This window comes from Homarus americanus, unplaced genomic scaffold, assembly GCF_018991925.1.
Source record: "Homarus americanus isolate GMGI-L3 unplaced genomic scaffold, GMGI_Hamer_2.0 scaffold28, whole genome shotgun sequence".
NCBI lineage: Eukaryota > Metazoa > Arthropoda > Malacostraca > Decapoda > Nephropidae > Homarus > Homarus americanus.
Window position 1 is genome coordinate 604,926 of NW_024742238.1, and position 27,457 is coordinate 632,382.

General features: G+C 36.5%; 1 protein-coding gene across 10 annotated transcripts in view; it reads right to left on the reverse strand.

Annotated features, from left to right (window-relative positions):
* LOC121876639 (papilin-like) overlaps positions 1–27,457 on the reverse strand; it is a 267,725-nt gene that overhangs the window by 150,173 nt on the left and 90,095 nt on the right. For all 10 annotated transcript variants that reach the window (XM_042381925.1, XM_042381926.1, XM_042381924.1 and 7 more), the window contains 4 exons: positions 16,470–16,653; positions 14,380–14,517; positions 12,642–12,855; positions 4,331–4,539 (listed from right to left, as the gene is read on the reverse strand). In XM_042381925.1, the coding sequence (XP_042237859.1) occupies positions 4,331–4,539; positions 12,642–12,855; positions 14,380–14,517; positions 16,470–16,653 (745 nt within the window). The remainder of the gene's footprint in view (positions 1–4,330; positions 4,540–12,641; positions 12,856–14,379; positions 14,518–16,469; positions 16,654–27,457) is intronic.

Sequence of the window (27,457 nt, forward strand, 5' to 3'; positions counted from 1 at the left end):
TGAATTAAAAACTCGCAAAATTTGAGAAGCTACTATACGACACTTAACCCTTCAATATGTCTTCAAAGAGACCATGATGCAGAGAAAGTGGTGCAAGTGCTTCCAAGCATAAGCACAAGTCACTATCTATCCAGGAAAAGGGTGAATTTCCATGGTCAGGCAATTTCCATGGTCCGGCACCGGTCAGGTCCCGAGGTTGCCGGACTAGAGAGGTACAACCTGTAACTGCATATGTTGCTTGTGAGTGTCTGTTTAGTCATGTTGGGCTTATTTTTATTATTTAATTAATTTATTACACCCTAGGGGGCGACAAGCCTAGTCACAAGACCATGCAATCAGACACTAATACATAGGTATTTGTGTCTCACAGGACACGCTATGGCTTGTGATATGGAGACAATATCGATATAATTTAAGGACAAAGGGAGTTAGTACCTACAAAAGCATGGGTAGCGTAGAAGAATTAAATCTAAATTATTACAAATAAGTAGGTGGTAACATATAGTGGTTAGTGACTCATCCTGTGGTAGGAGGTCCCTGACAGTGGGACAGTCAAGGCAATAGTGTTGAAGGGTTTTAGTGTAGGGACAGTTGCAGAGTTTACAGGAAGAGAAGTGCAGACCATCCCCCACCTCAGATACTTGCCAGATAGGTCTGTATCCAAACCTAATGTGAGCAGAGACAACATTATGTCTCCGGACAATAGGTCCACGTTGACAATACTTGTGTGGATAAGGAAGAAAGGGATCATAGTGTTGGATGGATATATTTTCAGTAAATTCACCATCCTTGTGATGGATTGTAAGGAGCAGAGCGGCTGAATGTATTTTCTTTTGGTAGGTCGAGCTGGGCTTATATTTAGGCACAAAAGATCCTGATTTGGACAGCCATAATTTTGAGAAACAGCTATTGATTAATCTCAATAGAAAGATTTGCACATAAACATATGTCTTTTTTTTAAATATACTGTGGATTTATTTTAATAATTGACACAATTAATAATTTTGTTGTTACTTTTTCTTTCAGTACTTAAGTATTTTAAGAATGAGATACTTTTATACTTCTATTTGAGTAACATTTTACCATTGTAACAATACTTTTACTTAAGTAACAAAGTCCAGTACATGTTACAACTCTGCCATAGGGTTAAGATAGAGATAAGAAAAGCAAAGAGAAATAATGAATTGAAGGTAGCAAGGGAGGCAGAGTCAACCACTAAGGGATTCTTCCAAACTAAAGCACGAGACAAGTTTGGACTAATATAGTAAGATACAGTTTTCACAACTGTAAATTTAAACATGATAACCAAGGCACTAACTATCTACAGATATAGTGAAGAAAATAGATTAAGCAAGATAGTAATGACTAGAAGCAATGTTAGTAAACAAATAGACAAACTATAACCTAGTAAGTTGTCAGGTCCAGACAAGATTTTTTTTTTTTTTTACAGGAATTAGCCCAACTGGGCATGGGCCAATGACCCACATCAGGGCAGGGGTATTAGAGGAATGTAAGGCAGAACTTAGTACACTATGCCATTCGCAAACTTGTTTAACATATCATTAAAAATTGGTATAATACCAGAATCCCCGAAGATAGGGAGTGTTATACCAATTTTCAAGAAGGGAAATAAATCGTTATCAAACTACCATTTAACATCAATTGTAAGAAAATTGCTGGAAGCAAAAATTTCAAACTCAATTCAAAAACACATCAAGAATGCAAATTGATCAATGATTCCCAACATGGCTTCACAAGTAGGCATTCCTGTCTGACAAATCTATTATCATTCTTTTCAACTGTTTTCGAATCAGTGGATGACAGACACGATTATGATGTGGCTTACCTCGATTTTAGCAAAGCCCTTGACAGGGTTCCCCACAAAAGACTAATATGTAAAGTGGAGACTCATGGAATTGGAGATGTTCTAAACTGGATTTGGGGGTGATTAAAAGGCAGGAAACAGAGAGTCAGCATTAATGGCACTAAATCCGATTGGGGTAACGTCACTAGTGGAGTACCCCAAGGCTCAGTACTTGGACCCTTACTATTTATTATACTGTATACAAGAACAACATAGATACAGTGGTCCCTTGGTTAACGAGCACAATCCGTTCTAGAAGGTTGCTCGTTAACCGAAACCATTGTTTCAATGGGTTTTGGGTAATTGGTTCCAGCTCACCGAAAATTGCCTAAATTCAACAAAAAAGGTAGAAAAGTACACAAACTTTGAGGTGTGTATGTAGAAGGTTCCTGGATGATAATGATGATGATGATGGGAATTAGAATGGGGGTGGAGGAGAAGGGAGAAGAGAAGGCATTGGGGTGGAAGAGAAGTCACCCCATGGTGCCATTTCACCCATAAAATTTTAGTTCTCTTGGTGTAATTCAAGATTATTATTTTTAAATCAACACTGCACTGCATTATATATTGCCAATATGTAAAATAAATTTCAAAATGACCAATAATTTGCTTGTAAACAGAAAAAAAGCTTTTAGTTGAAGAGAGTCTCAAGCAAGATGTTACCTCCACTGAAAAGACACAAAGACTGACGTCTGTATGCTGTGTTGGCAGGCTGGATGGCGTGCCACAAACTAGTGACCTTACCTTCAATTATGTTCAATAATTGTGAAAATGACTAAAAAATTTAATATTAAACTTTTAAAATTATTGAATAGTATAAACTTCTTGATATTTACTAAAAGGGTAAGGAATTTAAGCCCTAGAACCGATTACTGTATTGGCGGACTAATACTACAGCTGGTGGACCGCCAAATGCAAGCTAAAACATGTGGAGGTCGGCTCGTAAGAAACTCGTTAATCGAGGGATTGCTCGTTAACCGAAGTTAAGAACCTTATGGTAGGTAACTCGTTAACCGAAATCTCGTTAACCGAGGCGCTCGTTAACCGAGGGACCACTGTATAGGCATAGACAGCAGCATAAGTAAATTTGCTGACGACACTAAAGGAAGACAGGTAATTAAATCTGACGAGGACTCCGCAAAACTACAGGAAAATCTCAACAAATTTTTGCATGGTCTGACTGTGAGAAAGATTTAGGGGTAATAATAAGGAGGATCTTAAAACAAGACAGCAATGCGTATTTGCTTGAAACGATGCTAACATAGTACTTGGGTTCATACAAAGGAGTGTTAGTTATAAGACTAGCGAGGTTATCCTAAAATTATATCTTGCGCTTGTGAGACCTCACTTGGATTACGAGGTTCAGTTTTGGTCACTGTACCACAGACTGGATATTGAATCCCTAGAGAATATACCGAGGAGGATAACAAAACTAATCCTGGGCATTAGGAACCTTGAGTATAGGGACAGATTAAAGCATCTATATTTGCACTCCCTCGAAAGACGTAGAGTGAGAGGCAATATGATTGAGGTGTATAAATGGAAGTCAGGGTTAAACAAAGGTGATATAACAAAGATACTTAAATTATCCAACCAGGATCGAACTTGTAGACAAATTTAGATTTAGGCACGAGATAAGTAAACACTGGTTTGGAAATAGAGCAGGGAATGAGTAGATTAAGTTACCAAACATCATCATTAACTCAAACACGCATGGGTAGTTTCAAATATTGGTTGGACAGATATATGAGCAATAGGGGCTGGGTGTAAATGGGACTGCCCAGTATGGGGCAATAGGCCCACTGCACTTTCCTCTATCCTTTTGTTCTTTTGAGGCAGTTGAAGCGAGGGTGACGGACAGACAGGAAACATTATGCATGTGAGTGATAAGAGAGTTCGGCATTAAGTGGTTATTGGAGATGTCAAGGCAGTTGGAATGAATGGATGACAGCAGGAAAAGGGTTGCAAGATTAAAAATTGCCCATTTTTGACAACTATATGTTTGTATTATGCAAATTTGCTGAACGATTTTACTGTTACGCTTTATTCCTTCGATAGATACACACTCGGATCATTTAATTCACCATTTATCTGTCTCCTGAAAATAAGAATTTTATTATATCAAAATATATCTTTCCTCTTGTTACCTTTAGTCACATCCAAGGGTTGGGAGTTAGCTTCTCAAACCCATCTTTGCCATGTTCCTGTCTCCAGCCTTCTCTTCCCTCAGCATAATGTTTTGCTTGAATTTCTCAACCAAATCCCTCCAATTTAATTTCTGTCTTTCTAATGATCTCCTGCCTTTGATTAAATATTCCACATTACCAAACCACTTCAGCAGAACCTCTTTCATCTTATTGTCTTTATATATGTTATTTCTGTTAATACTCCTGTACTGTGAAATAATTGCTCTCCCTTAAAGGTTCTTCTAGTAAAGATAATAAAACAGTTAAAAACAACACAAACCTGTTGTAAGTTCCTCAATTTCTTCAACAGAATCATCAGGACAGCCTTCAAAGTCTGGGCCCAGGGCTGCTGTAATACCATCAGGACAACACCCATGTTTGGTGTCATTACATGATTCACAAGGTCCAGACCCTTCACACTCATAGTCTATGCACCCAGCAAAGTTTTCACCAGTAGCAGGAGACACACCATCAGGACAGCAACCAAAACTAGAACATGAATTTAAAAAAAAAAATCATTAGCTTATGTCTATAAGTTGTAAGGTAAATAGGGCAAATATAAGGGAGAAAACATTTCCTCCAAAACCTAATTAATATGACTCATAATTGTTATAGCATTAGTAAGTTAATTCATTAAGATTTCTATTGTTATATAAGTCACTCGTTTAACAATTATAAACAATTAACTCACTAGTCGTATCCGTCTTCCCACTCTTATCTCAAGTACCCCTTAGCTCAAGGAAATTATTTTTACATAACTTATTTCATTTAGAACATTTTATGTAGAGGGATCATCAAGATCTCTATTTGTTGCCAAAATCAGGGGCACAGACATTATCCCCCAAGTAATAACTTAAGCGAAAATGCCTACGTGTGTACTATCACCCAGCAGGATTGACAGTGATGAGCCGCTAACATAGCGCTCTATTGGCAACAGCGTTCACTATTACTCTAGCAATATTTATTGGGTTGAGAATTATTCCACCCTGAAATGTTCTCATATAACCCATATAAGGATGTAAAGTCCATTTCAACATAACTCTAGATTGCTAGGAAGACCGGGAGGTCAGCATTCCGGAAGGAACGCTAAGTCTAGCAGCCTCGCTAAAGTTCGCCTGGAAAGGCTGAACCCGCCACTTAGGACATCAATAAAATAAAGTTATGAAGAGAATAACTCAACTCTGGCTTTTATACTGCGAGCATTTAGAAAACCGAGGGTGGAATCCCAAAGGTTTTTTGTGAACGAACAAGAGTAGGAAGAGCGATAGTCACATGGCAGTCATACTAGCACGTGAATAATTGGGACAAAGAAAACCTTAAACAGTATACATACAGTCACTTCTGCTATAACGCGATAGTTGTGTTCTTGTAAAACCTCGTGTTATAGAAATTCGTGCAATAGAAATAACAGGGCTTATGGAGAAAATAGGGTTAGGTGCAGATTACTCGAAATCGAAAAAAATTTAGTAGTTAGCCTAACACAAAGGATAGCACAGTCTAAATAAATGTTACATTCATATCTAATACTGAAATCATACAGTAAATGTAACACTTTACCTTGAAAAAATATGAATATAACTTGATGGGGGAGAAGGGTGATTTTGAGGTTGATAACATCGAGCTTCTCTTCAAGTGTTATAGCCTTTCTTTTACGATCATCATCGGGAATGCGATCACCAGAACGCTCCTTGGAGATATTCTTCTTTACCATATTCACAGTTAATACCACAAAATTGGAGAAATAGTAAGCAAAAATCGCGTTGCAGCAAACAAGCGTTCACATTTTACAAATATCGCTCCTCTATTTATAAATCGCATTATAGCCAATTTGCGATGTCAAAACACGCGTTATAGCAGAACTCACTTATATATATCCACATATTTTCTTTCAGTGAAGACGAGCCCGGGAGGGCGCAGAAACATTCACTGAGTGACTTAAAGGCAAGGAATCGTCACAACGATCTAAGCAACTTTATAAAGAAGACATGTTGTGGTCGCCATGAAGCTGACCAGAGATCGTATAAGAAATTGTCCCAAATACAATAATTGAGAGACATAAACCAAATAAAAGTCACTCTACTTCCTCACTGTGCTAATAAGTATAAATACCGTATATAAAATCCTCGTGGGACTTAGTACAGTATTTCAGCAATTACAACACAAATTCGCGGAGCCTTCTTTTGTGTGTATTTACAGCTGAATCGCCGAGCATCGCATTCTGATTTGAACATAAATAGCACTTAAAAAATCATAGACACAAGACAAAATACCGTATATCTCGGCCTATAAGGCGTCGGGGTGCATAAGACGGCCCCCCCCAATTTTCCATTTAAAAAGTAGCTTTTGAGCTCTATTCGCTGTATAAGACCAGTACCCCAAATGTGACACTTACCCACTAACTCAGTAGTCCTTTACCAACCATCCTTGGTTTTTTAAAATAAGGCCAATTCACTTCAAGTAATGTCATCAAATGTTACCCGCTGGTGTAGTGTAAATACTAGTGACGTCACTGAAGCGTCTGCTATTTACCGGTAACTGGAACTAATGTCGGTGTCGAGTAAAATTTTTCCATTTACTTGAAATATATATATATATATATATATATATATATATATATATATATATATATATATATATATATATATATATATATATATATATATATATATATATATACATATATATATATAATTTATTACCCCACTTACGGTCAATTGAACCGAGGGTCAGCGTTAAGTGAACAACAAACATATAGGATTAATTCCAATAGCAGGCCGACCAACTCCACTTTTGAAGCACATACCTATGTTTGTAAAAATAACATCTTAATTTTATGATGGTACATGCACACAATTAATACTTAAGAAATAGAAATACAGTCGCCAAGTTAATGTCCATTCAAATAATGGACTCAACTCCCTCCCCTCTTCTCACACTACACTCACTGGCTCTTCTCTCAGAAATTTTGGGGAAAACCACTAAATTTAATAAATAATACCTCAAACAAAGTTAGGATAACAATTGACATTGCTGGATTTCTTATAGAGCCAGGAATATTTTGAATATAAATGTCATATATTTTGCACAAAAAGATAACATAGTTACCTAGAAAAAAATTTTATCTAAAAATTGTATGTTTAATGCAAAATATATGATGTTTATATTCAAAATAATTATAAATTTCAGCAATGTAAATTATTCTGACCGGGTAATTTGTATGAATTTTTATGAGCTAAATATCTTCATTTAATAAAAAAAAAAATAATTCTTCAGGTGGCTAGATGGTCGGTCGGTCCTCCTCCCCCCCCCCACCAACCGTCCCAAGGAGATGTGGGATAACCACTAAATTTTAATAAATAATACCTCAAACTAAAGTTAGGATAATATAATTGACATTGTTGGATTCCTTGTAAGACTAGGAATATTTTGAATATAAATGTCATATATTTTGCACAAAAGATAACATAGTTACTCTGAAAATTTGTATCTAAAATTTGTATGTCTAATGCAAAATATATGATGTTATATTCAAAATGATCCTGAAATATAGAATTAGCAATGTAAGTTATCTGGCGATAATTTGTATAATTTATGAGCTAAAACAGGCAGTCAGGCAGGGTGGTGGGTGGGGCAATCAAAATAGCGTCTCGAGCGGACACTCACATATGTGGAAAAAAAATCGTGGTGAAAGTTCAGCTCTGGCGAGGCAGGCGTATATGATAAAAGCTGGCGTTAAGTGAAACGCGTTAGTTAGGTAATACTGTATATACATACATACATACATACATACATACATACATACATACATACAGTATTGCCCGCTTAGCGCTTTCGCCGCAGCGTTTTCTTCGGGATTGCCTGCCAAGCTGAACTTTTCATTACGGCATTTCATCGATACCGTGAGTGTCTTCAAGCGCCTACCACCCCACCCTCCTGACTGCCTGTTTAGCTCATAAAAATTCATCTCTTAACTCCAATATAATTTACATTGCAAATTCTTATAATTTATCATTGAATATAAACAACATATATTTTGCATTAAACATGCAATTTTTGAATAAAGTATTCTCTGGAATTATGTTATCTTTTTATTAGTTGGTGAGACTGTTGCAGTGAAGTTATTTTATTTACATTGCTGGATTATGATCATTGAATAAACATATATTTGCATTAAACATGCAATTAGATAAATTATAATCTAGTATTATTTAAATGTTAAAACTCTTGAATGGAGGATTGGTGGGGGTGGGGGCAGGGTTGGGACTGACCACGTGGTTGGAAGGGGAAAGCAAGGTGGGTTACTTTGATTGACAGATGGTCATAGAAAATATTTTTTTTTATTAACTGAATTTGTTTTAGCTCATAAAATTCATTTATCTAAATAGAATATAATTTACATTGCTGGAATTCTTACAATTTGCTGATCATTTTGAATATAAACATCATAGATTTTGCATTAGACATACAAATTTTAGATGTAAAGTTTATTCTGAGTAAATATATTATCTTGAAAAATATATGACATTTATATTCAAAATATTCCTGGTCTTACAAGGAATCAGCAATGTCAATTATTTATCCTAACTTTAGTTTGAGGAATTATTTATTACTATACTTTTTATAAATTTCTCAGAGGGAAGAGCCATTGAGTGTAGTGTGAAGAGAGGGGGGAGGGAGTTGAGTCCATTATTTGAATGGACATTAACTTGGCGACTGTATTTCTCTATTTCTCTTAAGTATTAATTGTGTGCATGTACCATCATAAAATTAAGATGTTATTTTACTACAACATAGTTATTTTCGTCAAAAAGGTAGAGTTTGAAGTTAGGGCTGGGTTCTATTGGAATTAATCCCATATGTTCTTTTATTCAATTCGTGGTTTCCTAACAGCAGGACCCTCTGGGTTCAATTGACCGCGTTAAGTGAAGACAACTGTACATATATATATATATATATATATATATATATATATATATATATATATATATATATATATATATATATATATATATATATATATATATATATATATATATATATATATATATATATATATATATATATATATATTTATATATACATACATACTACATACACATATATATATATATATATATATATATATATATATATATATATATATATATATATATATATATATATATATATATATATATATATATATATATAATATATGTGTGGGTTGTCAGACCACAGCTTACATCTCAGGAAACAGTCCCGGGCAGGCCCGACATGGGGGGTCAAATGTAAAGAGGCCCCTGGCAACCGCTCCAAGGAGTTACAAATCCAACTGGCTCCTCCCCATGTCACCGGCCCCAACAAACATGTAAGAGCACCGGCCGACTCTCCCAATATACACAATAACTACACACGCAGAAAGTCAGACCTGACCTCACATTAGCCAGGTCAAATGTAACCCTCGGGCTCAAGTCAAGGGCCACAAATCAACCAAGACTCATGTCACACGACCCCCATCTGAAAGATTTCTCCAGAATATACAACTTATAGTCTCTGAAAAAAGTCCAGACCTGACCCTACATTAGCGAGGCAAATGTAAGAGAGACCCTTCTTCGATCAGCTCAAACTGACTCGCCCTCCCCAATAATATATAGGACGTCCAAGTCCTCCTCTGCCCAGAGACAGAGAGAGTGTGTCTTGTAACCAAGAAGGGCCAGCTACCCGTCCCCAGTCCTGCTCGAGAAGTCAGGGGCAGGAGGCAAGCCACCTCATTGCCTCGATTAGGAAGCGGGGTGCCCTCAACACACGGTGCCCAGCTAAGCAGTCTCCATAAGAACCAGCCAGGACCACCTGCTAGGCCTCCTAGGTCACGTGAGTTTTGTCAGAGCTTTCCATGGGATGAGTTACTTACGTGGGAAGTGTATTCATTTCGTAATTTAAGTATCCGAGAATCAGTGTCTAGTAACGTAATATGTAGTCCTAATAGCGTAAAATATAATGTCCTAAGTAACTTCAATAGAAGGTGTTATTAATGTGTCCATGTCATGTTAGTAATTAATAAAGAGTTGTAATGAGCGTTGTTTGAAGTCGCCCTTAAGGCCGTAATAGATGTGTATTGGCGTATAAGATCTGATAAGTGTAAATAACTATCACGGCCTTTCACCAAAATCTTCCTCTCTTTTATGCTCTTATACTATCAATATTCTACCTATATGTAATCTTCTTCTTATCACAGTGCCTCATTATATTGGTGGCAAAAGCGTACTATAACGTTAACTCCGCCCTCCTCGTCCTTGGTATTGAGGCCCAACAGTGTGCTAGCGTAAACCCACATGCCCTCCCTCATTAGCCATAACACCTGGCTCGTTGTTTTGAGTATTGTTAGTCGTGATAAGGAGTTCCTGCATAATGGCGTGAAAAGTGTCTAGTGTGTCACCGTTACAGCTCAAGTAAATGTCTCTACGTCGTGGTATCTTGCTGTCGTTTTTTCTAGAAATAATATTTCAGTGCTTAACGTGATTTCTCAATCCCCCTTGATCTGTGACATTCTCAGTAGCCCAAGTGCAGTTTTGATTGTTGGTCAGTGTTGAGCATTAGAAATTGTGTTTCAGTTATGAAAGCGGTGTCTGTACTAACTTCTTATAACTTAACATGTCTTTTAACCTACATCCTCCTCCTGTCTAATCCCCCACCTCACCCTCCTTACCCTTCCTCCATCCTGCCTGCCCGCAAGCCCGGCCTGGCCCGTCAGCCACGCCTCGGCCACTCACTACACTTAACTACGCCTCACCACGCCCGCCTCACCGCTCCGCCTCACCCGCCCTGCCTCACCGCCCGCCTCCACCGCCTCACTTTACCGTCCAGTGTGACCACCAATCCCCATATGTTTTGTCCGTGGGGTTATGCTTGAAATGGGTGGTTGAAGTGTTACTTAATAATGCGATAATTACAGAGCTTCCTCAGTGTTTTATACTAGTATGATTTATGTAATGCACTCTCTTTGACACGTAGTGATAAATAATATTCAATGTAGTAGAGCAGAGCTTCACTCCCCAACCCAACCTAATGAGAATATTGTCATGGCCGGAAACTATAATTTGCCAAACATTGGCTAATAACGTGTAAAGTAAAATATTTTGTTTTCTTCTGGATACACTTCCAACTAATCCATCATCCTTCGGATTGTACATACATACATACATACATACATACATACATATATATATATATATATATATATATATATATATATATATATATATATATATATATATATATATATATATATATATATATATATATATATATATATATATATATATATATATATATATATATATATATATATATATATATATATATATATATATATATATATATATATATATATATATATATATATATATACACAACAAAATATATGTACAAAAAATAAATGTTAAATGAATTATTTATGGTGCATTAGGGTACTGGTCACTTCAGACACAAAGAAGGGCTATAAATAGCCCATCTCCCCCTCTTCTTACAGCTGCCAATGGGAAGCGTCTTGGTAATTAAATTTGATGTTTATTTTCTTTGTCTAATTTATCATGTATCAAAGTAATATTACTAAAAATTGTGTAGGTAGTAGGCAGCTACCAAACAGGTAGATACTACCGCCTGGGAAGATATTGGAAGCATAATGCGTTGTCTAATGGTAGACCCTGCTGCCATATGGCATCACGAAAATTGTGACCAAGTCCCAGGTTCAGCGCTGACCTGACTTTCTGCCTCATTTACAAACAATTGCAGTTTGAATTGTTCCTCTAACTTTGACAACACAACATACATACAGTATATTATTTCTCACTTTTGATCTTTTTTTTACTTTTTGTATTTATTTATGGTTAGTTACTTAAAATAAGGCCAATTCACTTCAAGTAATCGCATCAAATGTTACCAGCTGGTGTAGTGTAAACACTAGTGACGTCACTTAAGCGTCTGTATTTAACTGTCAGTAGTTTCAAGAATTAATGCAGTCATTTACTGAATATTCCTTGTAAAAAAACTTGTAAAAAAATAAATTTTAAATTAATTATTTATAGGTGATAAGTATTATTATCAGTAAATATACCGATATGCATTACTGACCACCTCCCCGGCTAAAAATAGCCCAATCTCGCGGTCGCTTTCCCTTTCTTGTCTCCTCACTGGCAAATGGGGGGGGCGTGGGGAGGGGTGTGTGATGATAGCTGTGTTTATTACAGGGGTATAATTCTCTTTTACGGTATGTTAGACAGGTTTATAATACATTTTTATTATTTTAATATACCGGTAATCTTAATTTGAATCCAGCTTGCCAAACGTAAGTTTCAGTATAAAATAATTAGTGGTAAGACCTTGTGAGTGGCTTACGATGTTTCCATCACCACTCTTGACACACTAAACCACAATATTTAAGAGGTAAGAATTATATACTTGGTGGTTTAGACGACCCCCTAACTTTGGGCAGATTTTTTTAATGTCCAAACTCCGTCTTATAAGCCGAGATATACGGTAATTTAAAAATTCTTGTTCAGAGAAATTGCTCCTAATTTACTTTAAAAGTTAAATGCCAAAAAATATATACTTACCTAGTCTCTTCACAGTTAAAAGACATGAGGTCCTCACAGCCCTCCCCATGTGGACCACTGGCCTCTGTGGTTCCATCTTGGCAACAACCAAACAGGGAGTTCTCACAGAGAGAGATGCCTGGACAGCCCTTCATGTCAATGCCTTGAGCTGGTGTTACATCATCTGGGCAACAGCCATGGGTCGTGTCCTTACAAGTCTCAATGCGTAGGCAGCCTTCATACAGGTAAAATAGTAAGGTTCAGTTATAACAGTCTCCGTTTACCCTTGATACTTTAGCTGGTTTGGATGATATGTTTCATAGTCTCATCTAATACATGCAGTATTAACAATCATCTGATCATTATAGTTTAGGATAATAACCTTCAAGACAGATATTTAGAATTACTGTGTCAAATAAAATTAGTACAGTAGAACATCGATTTAAAGCGATTCAATTTAAGATCATTGATTTAAAGCGACACCCACACTTTAGGACAATGTTTTAATTTAAAGTGAATCTTTCCTATTTTGCGCGAGTCAATCTGGTGCATGATATTTTAAAATTCGCGCCAAATGTTTCTCTGACCACGCCACACTGTCCTAAGGGCAAAGCTGTACTGTACATGTACTCAAAATAATGTACTAAATGACTATTAAAATTTTTGTCTTGTGTAAACTATAGCATGATTATATTCAAATTAATCACTATCTTGTAAGAATTCCAGTAATGTAAATTATATTCTCCCAGGTCACTTTTGTGACATTTTATAAGCAAAAACAAAAACTTAATCTAATGGATATAAATAAACAAATAAATACTTCACTAGACCTTCGGCGCAACTGTCAAACATGTCACTGTCACCCCCCCCCCCAACATCTTCCCAGCCAGGGTAGGGTGGTTATAGGCTTACAGTTATTATCTTATATAATATCACAGACTAAAGTTAGGAGAATATAACTTGCATTGCTAGAATCCTTGCAAGACAGCAAATAATTTGAATGTAAACGCCATATATTTTACACAAGAGATAAAAATTTTAGCCCTTTGTAATAAAATTAATTAAAACATGTCAGTTCAGTGACATTTTATAAGAGAAAAACTTAAAGGCACTCTTAAGGACAGATAAATAAATAAGCACTAGACCTTGGCATCAACTGTCAAACATATCACCCCCCCCCCAATCTTCACATCAGCTGATCGCTAGAAAATAGACCATTTCACGTCCCATAATTTTAGCTGTGTTGATTTATGAGTGTTTGTTTTAACATAATAATACAAAAATACAATGTTTTGTCTATTCTAGGAGATGGGCTGAGGTGCATCAGGGTAGACTCTCAGTCTTTTTAGTATTTTGTTTCTCTCAAGTACCAAACTAAATTATTCCATTGAAACAACACTTCGATTTAGTGCAAATTCAGTTTTGAACGACCTCTCTTGGAATGTATCTCGTGTTATATCGACGTTCTACTGTATTCTACAGATATAAGAATGGAAAAGGTTAAATTTATGTGTCACAAATTAAGATTATGTACCTATCACTGCTGCATGGCTTCTACTTATCACAGTTTACTTGTTAGGTCCCACATTCCTCATCAACTTTAAATCCTATTATAATAACTTTATATATTACCACTTGCCCATCAACACTAATATTTTCTGAAATTTGTCCTAATTTACAATAATACACCTACTGATAAGCCTCTCTTCTTCTTCTGTTCATTTCACTGAGTGTCTTAGTTAAAATAAGAATGATTTACCTTTTTGGAAGGGACCACTGGCAGGAGTGACATTGTCTTGACAACAACCAAACTCTGTGTCCTGGCAATCCTTCTTCTCTGGTTTAGGCTTGGTCTTACACTTAGCAGGCTTCTTTGCTTCTTTCTTTTTCTTTGAATCTAAAAATGGAAAAATAAAAAACAGAATTATAGTTAATACAGTAATACTGTACAAAGCTACATACTACTGTGAGGATCATAAGAGAGAAGCAATACTGTACTGTACAGGCAGTCCCCGAGTTACCAATGACTTATGTTCCTGGACCCTGCTCATAAGTTGATCTGTTTGTAAGTCAGAACAGTGTTAATTTCATAGATTAGGTGAGGCAAAAACACAACCTTGTCCATACAAAAGAACAATTAATACAAATACATGTATTCTAAATAATGTGATGTCTAATGGTAGACCCTGCTGCCATATGGCATCACAAAAATTTTGACCAAGTCCCAGGTGGGTGATCTGACTTTCTGCCTCATTTACACACAATTGTTGGGTCTCAATTCTCTCTCTTACTATTGACAACACAGCATATATAAATTTCTCCCTCTTGATCTGTTCTTTTCTTTCTATTCTTGTATTATCCTACGAGAAAGTTCAGGCTCTCAATTGGCTCAGCCATGTTAATAATGTTATTATTATCCACTCTGTATCTGTGTTTTCTGGCTAAATAAACTGTTTCAATTCAATTAAATTCAATATGAAATCAGCTAACAAAAACAACATAAAGTAATGTAAAAAAAAAATTATTTTTGTTACAAATTTGTGTGATGAATATTTTGGGATCCCATTAGGTAGTATGGGTGGTCGCAACTCAGGAACTGCCTGTAGTATTTATATTTTGTGCACTTGCTTCAATTCACAGAATGAACCACAAAACTTTATTTATCAAGTAACAATATACTTTTCCATATACAGCTAGACCCCGACTTACGACGGGGTTAGGAACCCAAATCCAGGTCGTAAGTCCGAATGGTCGTAAGTCCGACATAGATAAAAAAAAAAAAAAAATTTTTTTAATAAAAAATCTACAATGAAATACAGTACAGTAAAAGTAATAAATAATGAGGAATGGATACAGTACAGTGAAAGTAATAAATAATGAGGAATGGATACAGTGTGACTGAGCACTTACCTTTAATGTAGTCAGCTGAATGCACATGGGGCCCCCATAATTTTCTAATTATACATGGAGACTACATTAACTGGAAACGTTTCGGTATAGAAAATGCGTGTGTCATTTGGAGAGAACAAATAAATAAAAAAAAATGGTCACAACTGCGGCGGTCATAAGTCCCGACGGTCGTAAGTCAAAGCAGTCGTAAGTCGGGGTCTAGCTGTATTATATGTTATCCCATGGCTTAGTTTAATAATTTCTTATATGAATATATGTTGAGATTTAAAATTATCATGCAATATTATCTTTGGAAACATAGTTTAGGATTTCTAAGATCTACGCACAGTAGCTAAAACCACTATCTGTGCATACTTTGTGGGAAACAAATGAGAACATGGATGATAAATTTTGGTACTGTATATGAGGGCATATCGACCCCCACCTGCCCAGATAGTTGTTTTAGCAACTGTACAAGTGTGTGTGTGTGTGTGTTTTTACAGGGATTAGCCCACCCGGGCACAGGTCACTTGACCCACATCAGGGCCCCAGGTAGCGACGTGTCCTCCTAATATTACTTATTAAGTAATTATTAGATGTTTTAATTGCCTGTATGTTGGCCTGGCAAGTTATTGCTTGGCATTAACAAACCTAGGTTAAAAGCTGAGGGTCGCATTCCGGATTGAGCAAAAATAAAAAAAATAAAAAATTAAATAATAATAATAATAATAAAGAACCACAAAGAAATACAAAAATGAAAAAAAGATCAATAGTGGGAAACAATATATGTCTGTTGTGTTGTCAAAATAAGAGAAACAATTGAGGCCCTGCAATTGTGTGTAAATGAGGCAGAAAGTCAGATCAGCAACCTGGGACTTGGTCATAATTTTCGTGATGCCATATGGCAGCAGGGTCTACCATTAGACAACACGTGTGTGTGTGTGATAAAACGCTTTTTACCTGGCTTTGATTTTGGTTTCTTTGCTGTCTTGTGTTCTGTAGCAACAGCAATGTCTAGCTCTCCACTTGTAATTTCTCCATCAGGCCTTAAGAGGCCAGATGGGAATATACCAGAGAGTCCTGAGCCCCAGCCAGAGGGCCCAAAGCCTGAGCCTTCTTCAGAACTTTCATCCCTTAGTGTTACCTGAAAAACAGATATTAAATACTAATAAAAATAATACAAATTATAATACACACAAAAGCACTGACTGAAAGGTACAATACAGTGCCTATTATCACCAACTTTAAAAATAATAAATACTGCAGTTAAATTTGGCTGAAATAAAATAATTAGCAATTCATTAGTGTCATCCTGACAATAGAGTACAATATCATCATTAGAATAGTTTAATTATTTAGGATTTAAAGTGGATCTCATAGGCTTGATGGCCCATTAGGGGCAGTGCAGATATACTAAGGAGGCAATGTGGCTGGCAATACACTTGGTCATCTTGAGTAAAGTCAGGTACCTATTCACATAAGATGGAGGCAAGAGCTGCACTCCTCACCTTGATTGCATGCCACTAAGATGAGTCCCAGACAGACAATTTCTTCCCACTTGGACGATTCACATGGAGACAATTACCACATTGATTATAGCTAAAAATCGCCCATACATTGCAAATTCAATTAGAAATTCTGTGTTTATAAAAGGAATATATTATGAATTATACTAAGATGAATGAATTATAGTAGTATAGGAATACAGTATACTGTATAGTAATGTGAATTATATTACGAATAACAAAATACGTACAACATAAATTATATTGGGAATATTTTATTATAAATATTAATAAAATATAAAAACAATTCTATTAGGAATAATAAATGTAATCGTTCATTGGAGCGATTTTGGTTTGTGCAGGACAATAAGACCCTTGTCGTTGACGCGATGAGTATAATTCAGTCAAAACCTGTTGAATACAATTCACATATAACAACTGCTGGTACATCAGGACAGTTTGAATAATACGATCAATATACAGGACATAATTACACTTATTAAAGTTATTTAGAGTTCTCAGAGGATTCAACAGTTCACAATCACACTCACGTTTTGGGGTCTAGGGTAAGACTAACAAGAACAAATCTAAAGTCCTGCTGGTAATATTGGCTGACGAGAATCCAGATGTTGCCTTTACAGTAGAAGGCGATAGACTGTCCCTCAGGCAGTCACACAGCTGCTATCAGCTCCATCTTGCTTAGTAAGCTATTCTGAGTTGTAAACAGTTTCTTCACTTAACATGTGGCCGGCGCGCACAATTGGCATGGCGATAACAATAAAATACAATGTTATTACAGAGTACACCCGAATAATTCACAGATTTTTATTTCATGGTCCTCTATTATTCATGGATGACACCCTGGATGTACCCAAGAATGTCTGTGGGTAGCTTTAAAGTTGCCGGCATATTCACGGCCGTGACAGGGAGCCATATGTTCCAGACAATAATTTCCTTTACCTGTATTGTATATATGTGTGTGTAGACACACACACACACACAGTAGTAGTAGTAGTAGTAGTAGGAGATTGCTGCCACTGAACATCAAAATTCACTTAAGCTCACGGCAGCCCTCACGGACCACATAATAGCCCAGAATGCAACAGGGGAAGTGGATATCAGTGAAGTAAATAAGATTCGTAGGTCCATTACGACAGATCGACAGCACTGCCAAAATGATAAGTTGCAGCAACTATTGCTGCAGGTACCAGAAAATTTGAAAAAAAAAGTAGCTATAGCGCAGGAGGTGGGCGCCTCGAACTGGTTAACTACGTTACCGATAAGGGCAAATGGTTTCAGTCTTAATAAACAAGAATTTACAGATGCCATTGCTCTAAGGTACGGTCGGCCAGTAGAAGGTTTGCCCTCCCAATGCGTGTGTGGCTCTTCCTATGATGGCGATCATGCCATGGTGTGCAAGAAGGGGGGCTTCATATGCATGAGGCATGACGAGGTAAGGGATCTCACAGCAAATATGTTAAAGGAAATCTGCCGGGATGTCATGGTAGAACTGACCCTCCTTCCATTGGACGGTGAGATCTTCCAACATAGGACTACAAACACATCTAACGAAGCCCGTGTGGACGTCAGTGCTCGAGGATTCTGGACGCGAGGACAGCGAGCTTTCTTCGACATAAAGATTTTTGATCCCATGGCCGCATGTCACCGTAACCTAGCTCTCGATGCTGCACATAGGAGGAACGAGAACGACAAGAGAAGGACATATGGGGAGAGAATTCAAAATGTTGATACAGGCAGCTTCACTCCTCTAGTGTTCACAACCTCTGGTGGGATGGGCCCAAGTGCAAGATGTTTCTACGCCAGACTCGCGGAGTTGATCTCCGAACAGAAGCAGCAGCCCAGAAGTTATGTTACAGCCTGGATGAGATGTCGACTGTCCTTCTCTCTCCTTCGGTCGGCTTTGCTCTGCCTCAGGGGAACGAGAGCTTCTGCCCCTACTCCGACAACTGCTGCAGATATTGACTATGAGGCTACAGTCACTGAATGCCGCATAGATCTGCGGCTCAACTAATTTAACACAGATAGGATAGCTTCTTATGTATTAGGATATTTAATATTAAGGTAAATAAATGGTGGCGAAGGTGTGGCTATTGGGGGAGGCTGGAGGCCACGTTATAAAAAAAAAAAAAAAAGTAGTAGTAGTAGTAGTAGTAGTAGTAGTAGTAGTAGTAGGGGATCTCACAGCAAATATGTTGAAGGAAATCTGCCGTGATGTCATAGTAGAACCGACCCTCCTTCCATTTGATGGCAGAATTTTCCAACATAGGACTTCAAACACATCCAACGAAGCCCGTGTTGACGTCAGTGCTCGAGGATTATGGACGCGGGGACAGGGAGCTTTCTTCGACATCAGGATCTTTGATCCCATGGCCGCATGTCACCGTAACTTAGCTCTCGATGCTGCACACAGGAGGAACGAGAACGACAAGATAAGGGCATACGGGGAGAGAATTCAGAACGTTGATCAAGGCAGCTTCACTCCTCTAGTATTCACAACCTCTCGTGGGATGGGACAAAGTGCAAGATGTTTCTACGCCAGACTCACGGAGGTGATCTCCGAACAGAAGCAGCAGCCCAGAAGTTATGTTACCGCCTGGATGAGATGTCGATTGTCCTTCTCTCTCCTTCGGTTGGCTTTGCTCTGCGTCAGGGGAGCGAGAGCTTCGGCCCCAAAGTGTAGCTATTGGGGGAGGCTGGAGGCCACATTAAAAAAAAAAAAAAAAAAGTAGTAGTAGTCACATACAAATAAATAATAATGGGAAAATCCTCTCACAAATAATCAGAAACAAATGTATTAAAAATGTTGGGTCTACCCTCAAGTCTACTCCGTGCTTTGTTAATAGCAAGCACGGAGTAGACTTGAGGGTAGATTCAATATTTTTAATAATTTGTTTCTGATTATTTGTGAGAGGATTTTCCCATTATTATTTATTTGCATGTGTTTTGTGTGCGTGAGTCTAAATACACACACATATATACAGTACAGGTAAAAGAAATAATTGTCCTAAGGGCAAACACAAAGGGAATAAACATTTCTTTGTACACAAGTAAAAATATACAACCCCCCCCCCGCCACCTGGTCTGCAAATGTTATTCACGGTTATGGCGATTCGTGGCCATTTTGAGAACCTAACATCCACAAATTTGAAGGCATGCTGTACTATCATTTTTTATCAATACAACAAATTGATATCCAGCAGAATCCCAGTTATCCGTCACCTATGGGGATTGAGAGGTGCCGGATAAAGAGTTTTCAGGTTAATTGAAACGCTCTTAGGATCCGCAATAAGTCCTACGAATTTGTGTGGTCAGCCTGTAGCACTGTGGATTGTAGTACAATGCACAGTGCTGTAGGCTGGTCTCATAAATTCGTATCTCAGAAAAAAAAACTTCTTTAACACTTATTCAACTCCATATAAGTGATGTGGCTTAGAAATAAAGGAAATATAAAATAGTACAGTGAACCCTAGAAGATTCGGACCCAGTAAATCCGGATTTTGGAAGATTCAGACAAAATTTGGGGGTTCCGGGGGCAAAGAAGCCTCCCATAAGAAGAATTCCCAAAACAGAGCAAAGATCATCTTAGGCCCGTGTAACTAAGATGTCAGCGTGCGGGACACAGGTTCCTGAGGTGGGAAACATAAACAGAGTTGTCAATTACTGTTTGTAAAAATATTATTACATTCACTCTTGTAATGATACAATGTTTCTTATTACGTTATTGTAGGTAATTGCAATGTTTATATAATTTGTTTATCACTCTGCCTGTCACCATTTTCAAATTGGACTACAAGACATGTATTTCTCCCATACGTATTTCGATTGTACGCCTGACAACGGGTGTTAGGGAATGAGTGACTGCTAGTCGAGTCATCTGCAGCAGTGCTGTTGTAACTGTCCTCGCTCCCTGCCATATATCACTGGATTTACTTTTATTATTAGTGTTTACTGATTTAATAGTGATTAATCATGGCATTGTAACTAGGTTAGACTAGTCACTGCAACCACCAAGCTACTGGGCCAAGCTGTGAGGTGTTATGGTTGTTTTTCAACTCGTATATTTGGGTAGATACAGTATTACCCCGCTTTACAGGTTTCACTTTCCACGATTTCTCATTTACGCGGTACATTGCCAGAACCAGACTTTCACTTTCCGTGGTGCATCTACTCATATACGCGGTGAAGTATATTTTTTTTTTTTTTTATTTAGCTCATAAAATTCATACAAATTACCCGGCCAGAATATAATTTACATTGCTGGAATTCTTACAATATGATGATCATTTTGAATATAAACATCATGGATTTTGCATTAGACATAAAAATTTTACATCTAATGTAATAATTTGGTTTACACAAAGCAAATATTTTATTGTTTGTGCAAAATATATAAAGTTTACATTCAAAATATTCCCTGACCTGCAAGGAATCTAGAAATGTCAATTATATTATCCTAACTTTAGTCTGGGTTATTATTTATTACTAAAAATGTAAATATACTATTTTCTCCCTATCACTTCTCTGGTAGGGAGGGAGGGTGGGGGGTGGGGGGTAGGATGGGCGGGAGGGTGGAGGTGGGGTATTTTGATTGACAGATAGTGTCCTTGAAGAATATTTCTTTGTTTATTTACTGAAGATATTTGTTATAATTTACATTGCTGGAATTCTTACAGTATGATGATCATTTTGAATATAAACATCATGGATTTGTCATAAGACATACAAATTTTAGATCTAAAATAATAATTTGGTTTACACAAAGCAAATATTTTATCTTTTGTGCAAAATATATGAAGTTTACATTCAAAATATTCCCTGACCTGCAAGGAATCCAGAAATGTCAATTATATTATCCTAACTTTAGTCTGAGGTATTATTTATTACTAAACGTTAAAATCTAGAGTTTTCACCCAAACATTAATCAGAGAGGTAGGAGCTAGTGAGCTGGGAAGAGGGGAAGGGGAATTTGAGTCCATTATTTGAATGGACATTAACCTGGCGACTGTATTTCTCTTAAATATTAATTGTGTGAGCATACCATCATAAAATTTAGATGTTATTTTTACTACAACATAGGTATTGTGTCGGAAAAAGTGGAGTTTGGGGGTCGGGCCAGTCTCTATTGGAATTAATCCCATATGTTCTATTGTTCACTTTACGCGGTTTTCACTTTCCGCGGTACCCTGTGGGTTCAATTGACCGCTTAAATCGGGGTACTACTGTATACGTAACTTTCTCCATTTATTTTTACCCAGTTACATGCACACACCATCCTACATATAGTACATATTGTGAAAAAAGTAAAGGGAATAATTGTCCTCAGGGCAAACAAGTAAAGAGAATATACTTTGCACATGAGTTAGTTGGCTCAGTGAGGGAGCGTGAGAGCTCAGAGAGTAAGGGGTGGGGAGAATTGCTATGGAATCGGCGTCCCAGCGAGTCTCCGTTACTATGGTGAACCAGGGAGTATATGCAAATGGCGACTGTGTTAAACTTTCATTTGGCGTTTACTTATTGATTTGACAATGCTGTACAGTATTTTTGGTTGTAACTTATTTATTGACATTATTTTTATTTATTCATCACATATCCTGGTTCGATGAACAAAATTTTGGTTAACGAATTAGCTCCCATAAGGATTTTCAGTTTGAATAACGAACAAAACTTCGATTAACGAAATCCTTACGACAAACACGTTTTGTTGTGCGCATCAGCTGATCGGCTAGTCCGCCAATACAGTAAACGGTTCTATGCTTACATTCGTTTCCAGTGGAGTAAATATTGTGCTCTTTAATATGTTTGCATTTTTTATATTAAAATTATTAGTCATTTTAAAATTTAGTTAACATATTGATAATATATGCAGTACTGTACTTTACTCACCAGCCCAGTTATATTGTTCCTTCCTCTTGATCTTCCCTCCCAAATGAATGTTTCTTGTGTCCCCCACTTCCCTCATTACCTTGAGCGGTGCTATCACTACGTTCAACACCAGCATCACCACTTTCACCACCAGTAGCACCACGTTCACTACGAGTAGCATCACATTCATCAACAGCAGCGCCACGTTCACCACCAGTAGCATCACATTCATCGCCAGCAGCACCACAATTACCATCAGCATCACCAAGTTCACCAGTATCACCACTTTCACCACTGAACTGTGTATGTAGAAGTGTACCTTCTCCCAGATGAACTTAAGAGTCAAGCAGTATGAGGCAGCAGTTCAAATCCTCTATCCAAATGTCCAGTGTTTGATCTCTCAAATGTTATGTCACCTTTGCTGCTGCTGGAGCACTAGCAGTACCCGTATCAATGATGTCTTTCTCTCGCTTTTTTATGTAGCAAAATGTCGATTCGTTCATCCCATATGAGGCACTCCGCATTAAAAGAGGGTGAAGAGCCAAATTTAAAAAGCGGAGAAAAACGCGTTTAAAGTTTTTCGAAGTTCAAATGATCATGACTTTTTTGTTTTTTAAGCTAGAGGATTCACTTTGTTTTTACAGTGCAGCTCAATCCCTCTCCTCGCAAAATATGAAAACTGGAAGTTAGAGCTATGAATAGTTATTATTTTAAAGCGAGTTGAATGAGAATATCTACCCGTCATGTATGGTTGTTTGATCTTCAAACCAACAATAATCCCATTTTTCTGCAAAAAAATTCTTATTATTGTGGGCTAATACTATATAACAAGTTAATGATCACCAAAAATAGCACTCGTCTTACACCCACCCCACAATAACCCCCCAAAATGTAATAATAATAATAAAAAACTCATTTGCCTATCAGTATTTATCTTTCCATCCCTATTATTAGCCAAAGATTTATAATATTAAGTATAATAGTGTGTAATAATAAGGAAACACCACTACACTCATCCCCCACTATTAACATTAACCTCTCCCTCACCCCTCCCCAACGTAATTAACATGCGAATACAAAGTCGAAGAAATTTTGCATAATTTTTGGTAAAAACAGTATTATGACAATAGTATTACAGTCTTTACTTTGTTTAGTTCCTTCGTTTTATTATCCCCAAAGATCGTAGTAACTTGAAACTAAGTAAATCCTGGGGAGTGAGTACAGTGGTCCCTCGGTTAACAAGCACAATTCCTTCCAGAAGGTTGCTCGTTAACCGAAAAATTCGTTAACTGAAACCATTGTTTCAATGGGTTTTTAGGTAATTGGTTCCAGCTCACCGAAAATTGCCTAAAGTCAACAAAAAAGGTAGTAAAGTACACTTACTTTGAGGTGTGTATGTAGAAGGTTACTGGTTGATGATGATGATGAGAATTAGAAGTAGGGGTGGATGAGAAGGGAGAAGAGAAGGAAGTGGGGATGGAGGAGAAATCACCTTTCAGGGGACCCATGCTTCATGTAGTAATTTCACCAATAAAATTTTAAGTTCACTAGGTGTAATTCAAGATTATTTTATTTAAATCAACACTGCACTGTGCTATATATTATCAATATGTTAACTAAATTTCAGAATAACCAATAATTTTAATGTAAAAATGCAAAAATATTCAAGACACAACAAAACAGATGTTCACTCTACTGTAAACAAAGCCAAACTGACGCCTGGTTGGTGAATCAAGCGGCTGATGGGTGCACAAAAAACTAATTCCCTGAACTGCATATATTATCAATATGTTAACTAAATTTTAAAATAACTAATAATTTTAATATAAAAAATGCAAAAATAATAAAGAGCACAACTTTCTTGATATTTAATCCAATGGAAAAGAATGTAAACATAGAAAAGATTACTGAATTGGCAGACAAGCCCATCAGCTGAAGCGCACAACAAAACGTGTTTGTCGTAAAGATTTCGTTAATCAAAGTTTTGTTCGTTAACCGAATTGAAGATCCTTATGGGAGGTACTGTAATTTGTTAACCAAAATTTTGTTAATTGAACCGTTCGTTAACCGAGGGACCACTGTAGTGTGTTATGCATCTACATATTCCATGGTTTATTCATTAATCTGTTGTCCAAGTGTACAAGTAGCCAAATTGAGCCATCATGTATCACTCAAAGGTAATAAATAACATTGTTAGGATGGTAACTTCACATCAAATACTATACAGTTTGCTATAGTGACCCTGTTGTAAGCTGATTTGCTGAAAGCTGTCACATGAATGCATCCTGAGTGAACACCCTCAGATTTAGCTTATTTGTTTATTTTCAAGTCAAATTACAAATTACATATTGTATTTTTTTCCATTAAAGAAGTTATATTAATCATGATGAATCATACACCATCAAAGGCTGGTCATACGAGAAAATAATATTGAAAAAATAAATAAACCTGACGTATGTGGCAACGCCTAATCAGCTCCTCTCCCCTGTAAACCCTAGTACGCAGTGTATTAGCTCTCATTAGACCTACAGCAAATCTGATTAGACTACAGTACTGTGCCGTATTCAGTGAGCAAGTGTTTTTCTTTTCACAATTTTACTTTATTTTACCCATTTCTTGAAATACTGTACATACAGTACTTACATAGTTTTAACCCATTTCTTAAAACCTTCAGGTATCTCTGTTAATGAAATTACGTTATTTACATATAAAGTTCACATAAATGATGTAAATGAATATAGTTAGCAAAATGCAGCGCTCTGATACGACACATTTGAAGGCAGGACTTGGAATGAGACAGGTGCAATGCGACACTCATGCATATTCAACCACACGTACGAACACACAAACCATCCGGACTGATGCTGAATTTTCCCGATTTATTTATTTTATCTTTTTTTTTTATATATATCTGGTGAATGGAGGGGTGGTCCAGAGCACCTCAGAGTCCGAAAAAAGCAAATTCTGGTGTAATGAAGTCCGGTGTATAGAGGTTCTCCTGTAATTGTTCATGTGGTAATCGTCTTTTGAGAAATCATCCAAGTGGGATGGCAAAAACTGCACAGAAAAGACAATTGTCCCAGTGAGATGACACCTTAGCCTCTGCACCCCAGGTAGGAGTACAAACCTAAAACGTACTACATATTTTGTCTAATATTTCTTGAGACATACGAGTATATTTCAAAATGATTAATAAATTCAACATGAATTGCACCAGAGGCTTATAAATACAATGATCTGCAAAAATAAACAACCAAAATCATATAAAGGAAATCATTGTACTGTATATCTTACCATCAGGGCAGGATAAATACTTCTAACAGTAATCAACCTTGTACGAGACTTAAAAACTTAATATATATTTTGCACTGCACATTATATATATATATATATATATATATATATATATATATATATATATATATATATATATATATATATATATATATATATATATATATATATATATATATATATATATATATATATATATATATATATATATATATATATATATATATATATATATATATATATATACATATATTTATATATACATATATATATATATATATATATATATATATATATATATATATATATATATATATATATATATATATATATATATATATATATATATATATATATATATATTGGTAGGATAAGAGGAGGAAGAGTAGGGTGGATGGAGCAATGGTTGTGAAACTACAGTAATGGGAAGGAGAGAGGATGCAAAGCTTGGAGCAAAAGTTCATGCAGTGGGTCTACCAGCTTGTTATACGAGTTTACTCACTATTTTCACAGAGCCGATAAACACAATTAAAAATATAAATGCAGAAAATTTATGTTAAAATCAAATCCAAAACCTGAATATGTTGATAAATATCTGATAAACAAATAAAAAATAAAACACCTCCCCACACCTTTTCATATGGGGAGTAATTTTTCTTTGGGCTTTTAAATACAAATTTGCATATACACTCCTCTTCCTCTTTCATGTGGGGTAGATCAAGGGGTGTAGAAACTTCAGAATAAGGGGAGGGGTATAACAGAGGAGTGTTGCAACACATAAACCACCTTAACTATGCTCTAGTTAATGCATAGACTGGCTATCAATGCAAGCATGCAATAGATATCATCCTGTCACCTGGCTCAGTAGAAGAGTCTATAACAGGGGTCCACAACCTTTATATAGTACACTACACCACAAACAAGAAATTAGTAATCGCCTGCAGCCATTACACGGTGTAATTATGTTATTTGTATCATATTCAGAAATATAAAACAAAATATTGGGCATTAAGATACAGTATAGTCTCGGTTTACGCGGTCAATTAAACCCGTGGAGGTCCACGTAAAACGAGAAACGTGTAAACGAATTAACAGAACATATGGGATTAATTGAAATAGAGACTGGGCCGACCCCCAGACTACCCTTTTTCCGACACAATACCTATGTTATAGTAAAAATAACATCTTAATTTTATGATGCTATGCACACACAATTAATATTTAAGAGAAATATCAATAATATTAGGTTTTTTAACACTTACATTA